At 41.0% G+C, this 12,471-nt stretch overlaps 1 protein-coding gene across 4 annotated transcripts in view; it reads left to right on the top strand.

Annotated features, from left to right (window-relative positions):
• PAPSS1 (3'-phosphoadenosine 5'-phosphosulfate synthase 1) overlaps positions 1-12,471 on the top strand; it is a 358,089-nt gene that overhangs the window by 252,124 nt on the left and 93,494 nt on the right. For all 4 annotated transcript variants that reach the window (XM_053562526.1, XM_053562455.1, XM_053562292.1 and 1 more), the window contains one exon: positions 8,526-8,761. In XM_053562526.1, the coding sequence (XP_053418501.1) occupies positions 8,526-8,761 (236 nt within the window). The remainder of the gene's footprint in view (positions 1-8,525; positions 8,762-12,471) is intronic.

The raw sequence follows: 12,471 nt of genomic DNA, 5'->3' as shown, positions 1-12,471 counted from the left end.
GTCTTCTTGGTTAGAAAGTTTCATTAGAGAAGTCTGCTGTCACTCTGATGGATTTGCCCCTGTAGGTCAACTGGCGCTTACTCCTGGCAGCTTGCACAATCTTTTCTTTTGTCTTGACTTTGGACAGGTTCATCACAATGTGTCTTGGAGAAGCTTGGTTAGAGTTGAGGCGACCTGGGGTCCGATATCCCTCTGAAAGCAGTGTGTCAGAATCTTTGGTGATATTTGGGAAATTTTCATTTATAATATTCTCTAGTATGTCTTCCATTCCTCTGGGGCATTCTTCTTCCCCTCTGGAATTCCTATAACTCGTATGTTGGAACGCTTCATAAAGTCCCATAACTCTGACAGTAAACGTTCTGCTTTCTCTCTCTTCTTTTCTGCCTCTTTTACTATCTGAGTTATCTCAAAAACTTTGTCTTCTGCCTCTGAAATTCTTTCTTCTGCATGGTCTAACCTGTTGCTGATACTTTCCATTGCATCTTTAAGTTCCCTAATTGACTGTTTCAGTTCCTTCAGCTCTGCTATATCCTTTTTATATTCTTCATATCGTTAATCTCTTATTTGATTCTGTTTTTGGATTTCCTTTTGGTTATTTTCCACTTTATTAGCAGTTTCTTTCATTGTTTCCATCATTTCTTTCATTGTTTTCAACATGTGTATTCTAAATTCCCTTTCTGTCATTCCTAACATTTCTGTATAGATGGAATCGTCTGCAGTAGCTACCTCATGGTCCCTTGGCGGGGTTGTTCTGGACTCGTTCTTCATGTTGCCTGGAGTTTTCTGCTGATTCTTCCTCATGAGTGATTTCTTTTATCTGTTTCCTTACCCTAATTTTCCTTTCACTTCCTCTTGTTCTTTAAGTTCTCGTGCCTGTGGACTAAGGGTTAGATGAGTCCTTTTGGTACAGGACCAGAAGGGTGAGAAGGTTGAAGAGCAAGAAAGGGATGAAAGAAAGGAGGGCCGAGTGAAAAGAAAAAAAAAGAAAAATAGAGAAAGGAGAGGGGGTGGGTAAAAGGAATATTGACAAAAAGAAGAGAGGCACAGAAAGTGGGAGACAGAGCACTATAGGTGTACAGTAGGGTACTTTGATACAACCTTAAAAAAAAACCACCTTCTGGGGGTGCCCAGTTGGGTGGTTCCCTTGAGGTCAGCAGCTCTTTGCTAACCTGATCAGACACAGTACCCCACCTCCACCAATTAGAGAGGAAAGACAAAAATGCTATAAATCAAACCAAAACACGCAAACAGAAATCTTTACGGGATAAAATTGGGTAGAAAAGCAAATAATAGCGGTAGAAACACTAACAAAAATGAAGTTCTAATTATTGAAATAGGCAGCAGTGGGAAAATATAATTAAACTAGAAAAATTGAGAACGAAAAAGGATCTGTATGGAAAAGGTTGTATTTAAAAAGCAAAACACAATCAACAACATAAAAATAAAAAAAAACAACCAAACCAAAAAAAAAAAAGACAACCAAAAACAAAGCAGTATGTATATGTTATTGAATATTGTCTGGGCAACACGTGGTCTTCTGGGGTATGAGATGGTAATCACAGTTCTGATACGACTGGAGGCTGCTAGTTTCTCAAACCCCAGCAGGTAGACACCCTAAATCTCTCTTCAGCCCACTTAAAAGGCACTTTGAACTTGTTCACTTGCTGAGCAGAAGCTTTCCCAGGGAAGTGCTTGTTGCTGGAATCACTGCTGAAGTGGCTATCCACTTACTCTGTGTGCCAAAACTGGTCTCCCTCTGCCCCTGAGGGTTAGGGTTCCAAGGAGGCTCAGACCCCGCCCTTAGGCTACTTGGTCGCTGGGTTACCAGCTCCCACCCAATTCTAGCTGTGCGACCCTGAGGGCGGAGCTTGCCGGGGCAGATCGCTCACAATGGCTGCCTGTGACCCAGAGCCAAACACTATTAGCTCCGTCTGGCTCAGCAGGTTAGACTGGGGCCCTAGACAACGGCCAAAGTTCTCCGCACTCCCACTCAGGCTCTCCCCAAGGCAGTTCAGCTGAGTGCCAAGTCCAAAGACACCAAAACAGTTCACAGGTAAGGCCTTTCTGGTTTGCAGTCTCGTTGCTACTGAACTTACAGTTGCCGGTGGGTTTAGATGGATTGAACACATGCGACCACTTGCCGGTTTTCCACTGTTTTAGTCCTCCTCTTGGGGTCCAGAAGTCTCTCGCTGACTCCCTGTATCCTCTCAGGGGTGATGATAGGCAGATCCCACCAGCCAGAGATGCCTGGAGTCCTATCTCCGCAGACTCAGGTGCCCAGATGCAGGGAAGCTGTTACTCGGCAGCCATCTTGCTCTGCCTCCTGATTAGTTTTTTTGTTTTTGTTTTCCTACTTTCTCTTTGGGTTTAGCTATAGCAGGCTGGTGAGAGGGTGAATTGATTCAGATTGTGGAAATAGTTTTGAAATTGGTGGATTATTACTTTTAGGAATTATATTTAAAATTTTGATCTATTTTGCCAAATTGCCCACTAAAATTTTATACCAATTTGCTCTCCTACCAGTAGTGTAAAGTCCATTTCCCACTGTCCTTGTCAATACTGGAAATTACCCATCATTAAAAATTTGTGCTGATTTGGGCCGCGCCTATGGCTCAGTGGGTAGGGCACCGGCCCCATATGCTGAGGGTGGCGGGTTCGGACCCAGCCCCGGCCAAACTGCAACAAAAAAATAGCCGGGCATTGTGGCGGGCGCCTGTAGTCCCAGCTGCTCGGGAGGCTGAGGCAAGGGAATCGTGTAAGCCCAAGAGTTAGAGGTTGCTGTGAGCCGTGTGCCGCCACGGCACTCTACCTGAGGGCGGTACAGTGAGAGTCGTCTCTACAAAAAAAAAAAAAAAAAAATTTGTGCTGATTTGCAAAAAACCCCAGCATTCCTTTTTTTTTTTTTTTTTTTTAAGAGACAGGGTCTAACTCTGTAGGCCAGGCTGGAGAGCAGTGGTGTGATTATGGTTCACTGCAGACTTGAGTAACTGGGCTCAAGTGATCCTCCCACCTTAGCTTCCAGAGTAGCTGTGACTACAGGTGGGTACTACCACGCCTGGCTATTTTTTTTTTTTTTTTAATTTTTTTGTAGAAATGAGGGGGTCTTGATTTGTTACCCAGGCTGATCACTCAAGCAATCCTTCTTTCTCTGCCTCCCAACATGGGAGGATTACAGTTTCTTTAAAATTAGACATGTTTCAATTTTAGACAGATCTGTTTGTTTTTATATGCAAACAGACAACACTCTCACATTCTTCCCATCTCCTTATTCTTAATTCTAGATCCTTATTCCCATCTCCTTATTCCAATTCTAGATTGTTGTTCAGTTGTTACATCTGTATTTCCCAGGTTTGTATGTTTAGATTCTGCTTTAACATCTTAAATTTCTAAATTGTTTGTATTTTAGCTCTATAAGTACATTGGTTTAGTACTCACTAGCTCACCATCAGTTCTTTTATTATGGCTTGTCCGTTCAAACCTTAATTATATTTTATTAAGTAGTCTTTGCACAATGGCCTTCTGTGGGTTCTGAATTCCCTGCCTTTGATGTTTGAGAATGCCCATTTTTTATGGCAACTTGGCTGGGTAAAATATATATTTGCTTCATGATATTTTGTCTTGGAATTTTTAGTAACAGTGCTCTATTGTCTTCTGGCATTAACAGTTCTGATGAATTGTCAGGCTAATCAGATTTTTTTCCTTTTCTTTTAGAAGCTTTTATTTTTTTCATCTGGATGACTAAAGAATTATTTCTTTTCCTGTGTTTTCTTTTGGAAGTTTTGTCTTTTCATGTAGGCCCTCACCTGTACTTATAGGGTATCCTTTTTGCTCTGATCTGCAAGGCCAGCTATGTCATGTATTGGGTCTCTATGTGTGGATCTGTTATCTGGGTCCTCTGATCTCTCCCATTGGTTTACTTGTCTGTTTCTCTGTTAGTGCCACACTGTCTTTATTTTTATATTTTTGTAAGTCTTGAAAGTCATTGGTATAAGCCTTCTTAAACTTTGTTCTTTTTTTTTTTTTTTTTTTTTTTTTTTTGTAAAGACAGGGTCTCACTTTGTCACACTCAGTAGAGTACCATGGCATCACACAGCTCACAGCAACCTCCAGCTCCTGGGCTTAGGCAATTTTCCTGCCTCAGCCTCTGGAGTAGCTAGGACTACAGGTGCCTACCACAATGCCCAGCTATTTTTTTTTTTTCTTTTTCGTTGCAGTTTGTCTGTGGCTGAGTTTGAACCTGCCACCCTCCGTATATGGGGCCAGTGCCCTACTTACTGAGCCACAGGCAACGCCCTTAAACTTTGTTCTTAATTGGGAATTTTAACCTTTTTCTTCATTATGACTTTTTTTTTTTTTTTTTGGCTCTTTGTGTTATTGCATAAATTTTATAATTTATTTAACCAATTCCCAAGAACCCTGTTGGGATTTAGTTTGGTATTGGATTGTATCTAAGGTTAATTTTTGGGAAAAGTGATTTTTAGAATATTGGGTACTCTTTTTCTGTCTTTTTTTTTTTTTTTTAGAGACAGAGTCTCATTTTATTGCTCTTGGTAGAGTGCCATGGTGTCACAGCTCACAGGAACCTCCTGCTCCTGGGCTTAGGCGATTCTCTTGCCTCAGCCTCCCAAGTAGCTGGGACTACAGGCGCCCGCTACAACGTCTTGCTATTTTTTTTTTCTTCTTGTTGTTGCAGTTTGGCCAGGCCGGGTTTGAACTCACCACCCTCGATATATGGGGCCGGCGCCCTCCCCACTGAGCCACAGGTGCTGCCCAGTACTCTTTTTCTTAAACATGGTATGTTTAAGAAACATGGTGGTTTATTTCACCACCAGTGATGCTTATAAATAATTACTTATCTGATTTTTTGGCACTTGCTTAATGGTCTAGTGTGTAATCAGTTTCCAGTCACCACATTCCCCACCCTGTCCATTAACTGGGACAGTTTAGCCAGCTGGGGTTGGGCATTTCCCTTCCCCTTAGATCAGTTAGTTACTGATAAAACCCAACAGGCTAAGCTCTGGTTGAACAGTTTCTCTGGAGGTCAGGCCTTGTTAAGAAGAATAGAATTCTCTGCTATATTTCTAAATGCTTCCTTTCCCCCCACCCCCTCCTGCTAAAAGCAGGAAGGGCTTTTTCTCTTCTATTTACTGTGAGAACATGATTGAATTCCTGGGGGTAAGGCTCATAGTATTGTGAGGAACTGCCTTTGGCTGGGTCCCCTGGAATTTTTAACTCTCAAACTTGCAGGCACTGAGCCTCTATCAATTTGTCAATTACAGTTGAGGTTTTCCTACCCCAGCATGGTTTCCTCAGGGGTTTTCTCATTTTTGTGCTCTGGTAAGCTGTTACTCCCTATGTTTGCCTTTCTCCCCAATCCTGGGGCAGTGATTTGCCTTGTGTCCTCCCCGCTCTTACAGATGGAATAAAAGTTGTTGATTTTTCCATGTGTTTAGCCTTTTACTTGTTAGGACATAGGAGACACAGTAGTGACTTTCAAACTGTAGACCTGGAAAACCTGTGATCAGTTTTCATAAATATTTATTTGGAAAAGAGTATGTATTCCCCAATATGTGCAGTATTTTATTCATGGTCCTTAGATGAAGCTTGTTAATTGTGTTGTCAAATCTTCTAGAGCTTTCATTGTTTTCTTTTGTTGGTGTTTTTGGAAATGGAAGCCAAGATTTCTTTCTCTTTCTTATAATTCACTTGCTTAACCAGGATCTGTCCAAGGTAGGAGTGATTTGTGTGTTATTTTCCTGGACATGGCTTACTTTTTTCAGATTTTATGTCAGATAACTTTTCCTGTTTTGTATTTATACATTTGCTGGTATATTAATTTTCCAGGGCTGCTGTAACAAATTAACCACACCCTGGGTGGCCTCCAACAACAGAAATTTGTTCTCAGTTCTGGAGGCAACAACTCCAAAACCCTTTTTTTTTGGCATTCTGAGGTTGGCTGCTTCATTAGGCCGTTAGGGAGAATGCATTTCTTTTTTTTTTTTTTTATTGTTGGGGATTTATTGAGGGTACAATAAGCCAGGTTATACTGATTGCAATTGTTAGGTAAAGTCCCTCTTGCAATCATGTCTTGCCCCCATAAAGTGTGACACGCACCAAGGCCCCACCCTCCTCCCTCCATCCCTCTTTCTGCTTTTCCTCCTCCCCCATAACTTAATTGTCATTAATTTTCCTCATATCAAAATTGAGTACATAGGATTCATGCTTGGGAGAATGCATTTCATTCCTTTCTGCTGGCTTCTGGTGGTTGCTGGCAATCCTTGGTGTCCTTGGTTTGTAGATACCCCACTCCAATCTCTTTTTGTCTTCCCACAGCTTTCTTATAAGGACACCAGTCATTGGATTTGGAGCCCACCCTAATCCACTATTACTGCCTCTTATTTTAACTTTGATTATATCTATGAAGACTCAATTTCCAGATAAGATCACATTCTGACGTTCTAGGTGAACATGATTATTTGGAGGACACTCTTCAACCTACGGCAGTTGGTTTCTCTTCTTTAGGCATCCCAGTTATCCTTATCTGAGTTTTGGATCGTCTGTCTTGTATTGTCTATTAATTTACACTGACTGCTTCAGTTTCTTTGCCTTTTTTTGTCTATGTTCACTGTAATCTTCTCGATGACATTGTTAATGTCAGTAATTCAGTTTTCAAGTGTTCCTTCAAGTTAAATATATACATAAAAGTATATGGGCACACACACATATATAATATATTGTAATTTAAGTTGCTTTGTTGCACAAAAAGTTTAGATTTTCAAGTTTCCGTTATTTCCCTTTGATACATGGTGCTCAGTAGGTAGTGAAAAAAAAAACAAAACGACAGTAATAAACCAAAATAATCCACTATTCCTCAGCCACTATCTTTGCTTCAGTTACTGTGTTACAAATTATCCCAAACCTAGTAGTGTACAATAGCAATCATCAACCAGTTTAATTTGCTTACCAATTGAGGTAAGGGATTCAGGAGATCTCAGTTTATTAAACTGTTTGTTAAACAGTTTTTTTTTTTTTTTTTTTTTTTAAATAAGATCTTCCTTGCCCAGGCTGTTGTGCAGTAGAATGATTATAGCTCACTGTACCTTTGCACTCTTGGCCTCAAGCGATCTCTCACCTCAGTAGCTAGGATTACAGGCATGAACTATTGTGCCTGGCTTCAGCTGGCCAGATTTTGCATAGGTCTTGCTAGGTCATAGTCATGCTGACTTGGATTGCAGTCCCTTGAAGGCTCCGCTTGGCTGCGTGTCCAAGATGACTTATTCTGTTGATGCTGCTTGTCAACTGGTAGTTTAGTTGACTGAGACTATTAGCTGTTAATACCTGCTTGTGATCACCCTAGCATGGTGGTCTCAGGAAATTTAGTAGCTGACTTCTCTCAAATTAAGTGACCAAAGAGGCACACATCATCATTTTACTACATTCTTTTGGCTGCATGTGAGTTCTAAGGCCAGCCCAGATCTAAGGGAGGGAAATTAGACTATTTCTTGACGTAACAGTAGCAGTGTCACATTTTAGAAGAGCCCCTCTAAGGAGACACTCAGTTCAGCCATCTTTGCAGAACAGGGTCCTCTGTACTGTTAGTGTAAGTTTTTAGTGTATAAAGCAACTGACACTATGTTGATCTCTCAACACATCATCCTCGCTTGTATATTTTTTACTTAGCTTTCTGTGTTACCATGACTTCTTTCAAGAGCTTTGGTACATTAAACTTCAATTGTTTTTCCTCTTGCCTTTTTTTTTATTTCTTGGCTGTGAGTCCTGTAATTACATACTCAACCAAGGTCGCAAGCATTGGTGCGTAAACATGCTTTTTAAATTCTTGGTGTGTAGTGAATAAGCACCATTGGTAGATGAAGGTGGCTTGAAATATTTTAAGGGTGATTACATTATAAATTGGACACTCAAAGAGTTTCATCCCAGTGGTCTGTGAGTGGGGATGATTCTGGAATATGGAGGTAACTTTATGATATTTCATTAACTATTCTCCTTTCTTTTCTTTCCCTTGCCAGATGTGGGCTTATAACTTTGTTTAAAGTTTGTTATGAAGCTTTATAAGAGTGGTAATAAGAGCACAAAGTGAATATCTACCCATCCACCATGAATACTAAAATTGGTTAAGCCCTTTTGAAGCTTATTAGTGATTTCTAGGCTAGATACAAGTTATTAAAAATAAATGCTTATTATGTGTGAACTGTAGGTATTTTCCTAGGGAAAGGTTAAAAAGAAGTATTGGACCTGTAGTCCCAGCTACTTGGGAGGCTGAGGCAAGAGAATCGCTTAAGCCCAGGAGTTGGAGGTTGCTGTGAGCTATATGATGCCATGGCACTCTACCAAGGGCCATAAAGTGAAACTCTGTCTCTACAAAAAAAAAAAAAAGTATTGGAAAACAATGTTACTAAGAGATTGCTGTGAATAATAAATGTACTTAAGCCTGTAATTAACATTTTTAATTACTAAGAAGTTACCCTTCTTGTGTTACAAATGGAATCTGCGTTGTTCGATTTTAGGCTTGTCTGGAGCAGGGAAGACTACCGTGAGCATGGCTTTGGAGGAATACTTGGTTTGCCATGGGATTCCATGCTACACTTTGGATGGTGACAATATTCGTCAAGGTCTCAATAAAAATCTTGGCTTTAGTCCTGAAGACAGAGAAGAGAATGTGCGACGCATTGCAGAAGTCGCTAAGCTGTTTGCAGATGCTGGCTTAGTATGCATTACGAGTTTCATCTCGCCTTATACACAGGTTTGTGGCTTTTGTGCTATTGCTGTTTTAATTATATTTATTGAGAATAAGGTGTCAGGCAGAGCTCATACTTTAAACATTGACATGCTTTGAGGCTAAATCCAAATTAAATAATTGAGCTAAAGCATTTCTGTGCTGTGGCTTTCTTAGTAAATCCAGTTTTGAGAAAACCAGCCATTAAAACCCTGCATATAACATTGTTGAACTTAGGCCAATGGCCAGATCATTTCAAGCTTGACTTTTTAATTGAGTAAACCTCTGGTGAGTACTTGACATGTCCAGCCGCCAGAGAATATCTAAGCCATATCCTCCCCTGGCTGCTTTCCTCACACTTCTTTGATCTCAGCTCTCCTCATACTCTTCCTCTTATTTTAGAGACTGTAGCAACAGTGCATTGATTTTTAATATTTCTTGGAAAAAAATCGTGTTAGTTTGACATGCTGGGGTCTTTGTTTTCTTCCAGCCTTGAAGGCAGCATCTTCTTCCTGCCCCCTCTTTGCAGTGTCAGCTGACTTCTGTTTGTACTTTGAGACTCAGGTGACGGGTCTGCTTCCCTCCCTTGGGCTTTTTCCGGTACCTGTCTTTGGTGCCTTTGCTATTATACCTTAGCACTTTGTTTTATAAAAAAATCCAAGTTCATTGATTGTGATACTAGTAGGAGCTGTAGTGATAATAATATTAATAATGACTAGCGTTTATTAGACGCTTAATTTGTTGCCAGTACATGTTTTAAAGTGCTTTTATGTAAATTAACTCATGTAGTTTTCATCTCCCAGGGAAGTAAACATGGGGAAACAGATGTGCATTGCCAAGGTCTCACACTGTACTGGTAGAGTTATTATTTGTACCCAGTGTGTCTACAGGACCTGTGCTCTTGTCTGCCCCACTGGGGAACCTCTAAATCCTGGTGGCTCCTGAGGACTGGGCTGTTTCTTATTTATCTTGGTAATCTTGATGTCCAGGATCTGGAACATAGTGATTTTTAGTGTGTGTTGAACAAAGGTGTATCCTTTTAGGAATCCTTGATAGCAAAGATTAAATGAGCTAGTATACTGGCAGGGTCTTTGGAGTTGGACACAAATGGGTCTGCTTTGGTGGCCAGTACATTTGACCTACCTAAGATAATACCTAATTTTATAGTATTGCTCAGAGAATTGGGTAAATCAGGCATTCAAAGCCCTCAGCACAGTGCCTGGCATGTAATAAGTATTCAATAAATATAATAAATGATAACAGCACAGTTCTAGTACTATACCATAAATTAATTTGGTGATTCCTTGGACTCCCCCCCCCACCCCTTGGACTTTTTTTTTAAAAAACAAAATGTGACCTATAAGAGTTATATATAACTGTCCGATTGAGTTATTCATACAGTTCATGTAATTGAACCATGGCAAAAGTCCTAAAAGGTTTTCATTTTCATGATACATGGGGATCAGTGTTAACACATTAGTTTTAAGTTCATTGATAATGAAGTGTCTATGTCTAAGCAGAATGAGAGTTATTGAGAGTTTCTGAATCCTTGGATATAAATAGTTTTCATAAGAATATCATAACAGTGATATACTTTCTGGGAACCTTTTCAACTCTTAGAAAAGGGGAAAGTCAATAACACCTGAGTTGGAGAGCCATCATCTAAGACCTGGGAGTCTAAAAGTATGTGATGATCTGCTCTTTTGTCCCCTTTCCATAGTGGGAAGCAAAGTCTTTGTTGCCCTTATCTGTAAAAGGACTAAGAATGAGGTCTGGATTATGTTTAGGGGATGTGAAAATTCGTGATTATATTTGGATTGAACCAAATGGGATTTGGTTCAATTTATATGGGATATGTATGTTTTCCTATCCAGTCCTGATTATATATGCTCAATCAGTCAAGAGCTATTCATTTGGAACCTTTGTATCAATGTGGAAATGTTAGAGAGGTTGGTGCATGGGGAACTGTGCCCACTGTGCCGGATGACTGTGAGGGGAGATGATGTCAGACCGATTTGCAGGAGCTAGATGATGACCTAGCTGAAGAGGTTGCCTCCCAAGGAATTAATAGTATGAGATTATTTACAATAAGAAATGATGTCATTGTGTTTGCATTTAAGTGAGAAGAGACTGGTTTGGGGGCGGGAGTTAGAAGGTCTTTGCCTTAGCTCCTGCTCCATCCCAGTGTAAGCAGCAGCGGTGGGGATAGAAGAGATGGGACATATTTGAAGGCTCATGAGCCTGTGGTAGGACTTGGTGTCTGGTTGGTTGCTGATTTGGGGGGATATTTCTGAATAGGGGGTGGTATGACTGAGTTATGAAAGAAAGGGTAGGAAGAGAGGAGATGAGTTTTTCATTTTAGGTGGGTTACTTTTGAAGTATGAGTGGAGTGTCTTAAGTGGAGATGACCACCGGGCTATGGGGAAATTGGTTCTAGGGCTCAGAAAAATTGAGTAGGATTGAGATCTAGATTTAGGAGTTCATCACTTAAGTAGCTAAAGCCTAGATGAGGTTCAGTATATTCAAAAGAGTATATAGAAGAAGAAGAGAGCCGCAGGTGGAAACTTGGGAACACCTTCGTTTAAAAGGACAATTAGAACAGTAAGATCACAGCTTAATTGCTGGGCAGACACTAAAGTCATAAAGCTAATGAGACGATTTTAATATTTTGGGATAAGATTTGTGACAGAGGCATATACTGAGTACTCTGGCCCTTACCCTGGGCATGCAGGGAAAGCTTTCTGGAGGAGGTGACCCGAGGTGACCCAGAGATGTGCTGTGAGGGAGCGTAGGGGGCGTCTTTCAGCTGGTGGGGGTGGCAAGGGCATGAGGTACAATGAGCCTGGTAGACTAGGCAGGTATCATTAACAGGGCATCAAGTGCGAGACTGAGAACCGTGGGGCAAGCTGCAGGCTAATGTTGTATGCCAAGAAGCTTTGATTTTACCCAAAGGGTGGCAAGGAGTTTCTGAGGAGCTGAGTAAGATGGCCAGATTTGCATCCTGTGTCACTCTGGGGACAGTGTAGAGTATGGCTTTGAGAATATCTAAGTTAGAAGCCAGAAGGGTGATAAAAAGGATGTTGAAGTTGTCCAGACAAGAGAAATGGGATAAACTAGGGAGTAAGGAAGGGAGAGTAAGGAAGGTTGGAGTAATATTTAGAGGTAAACTCTGAAGGACTTCATGGTCATCTGGTGGCCCAATAAATGTGGTGGAAAGAGAAGAAACCAGAGCTCCTGGGATTGCTGGTGAAGAGCATTGTCACACCTTTGATTTGGATGGTATAAGAGGCAATGCAAGTTTGGAAAAAGAGAGGATGGATTCCATTTTGGACGTGTTGTTTTTAGTGTCTGTGTGATATCCAGGTGAATATATTTAGAAGAAGTTGGACATGTGTGTTTAATTTTAGGAGAGAAGTCAGGGCTCATACTCATGTATGTCCTAGTTTGCGCTGCGAAGGCATTGAAAATAGTGCACCAGGAGGTTGGGCCCAGTGGCTCATGCCTATAATCTTAGCACTCTGAGAAGCCAGTGTGGGTGGATTGCCTGAGCTCAGGAGTTCAAGACAGCCTGAGCCAGAGCCAGAGCCTAAAAATTTCTGGGCATTGTTGTGGGCACCTATCGACCCAGCTACTCAGGAGTCTGAGGCAAGAGGATCACTTGAGCCCAAGAGTTTGAGGTTGCTGTGAGCTATGACAGCACGGCACTCTCCCGAGGGTGACATAGTGAAACTCTGACT

The sequence above is a fragment of the Nycticebus coucang genome, chromosome 1 (genome assembly GCF_027406575.1).
Source record: "Nycticebus coucang isolate mNycCou1 chromosome 1, mNycCou1.pri, whole genome shotgun sequence".
NCBI lineage: Eukaryota > Metazoa > Chordata > Mammalia > Primates > Lorisidae > Nycticebus > Nycticebus coucang.
The sequence above is the reverse complement of the archived record's forward strand: the minus strand, read 5'-3'. Positions and strand labels throughout refer to the sequence as shown.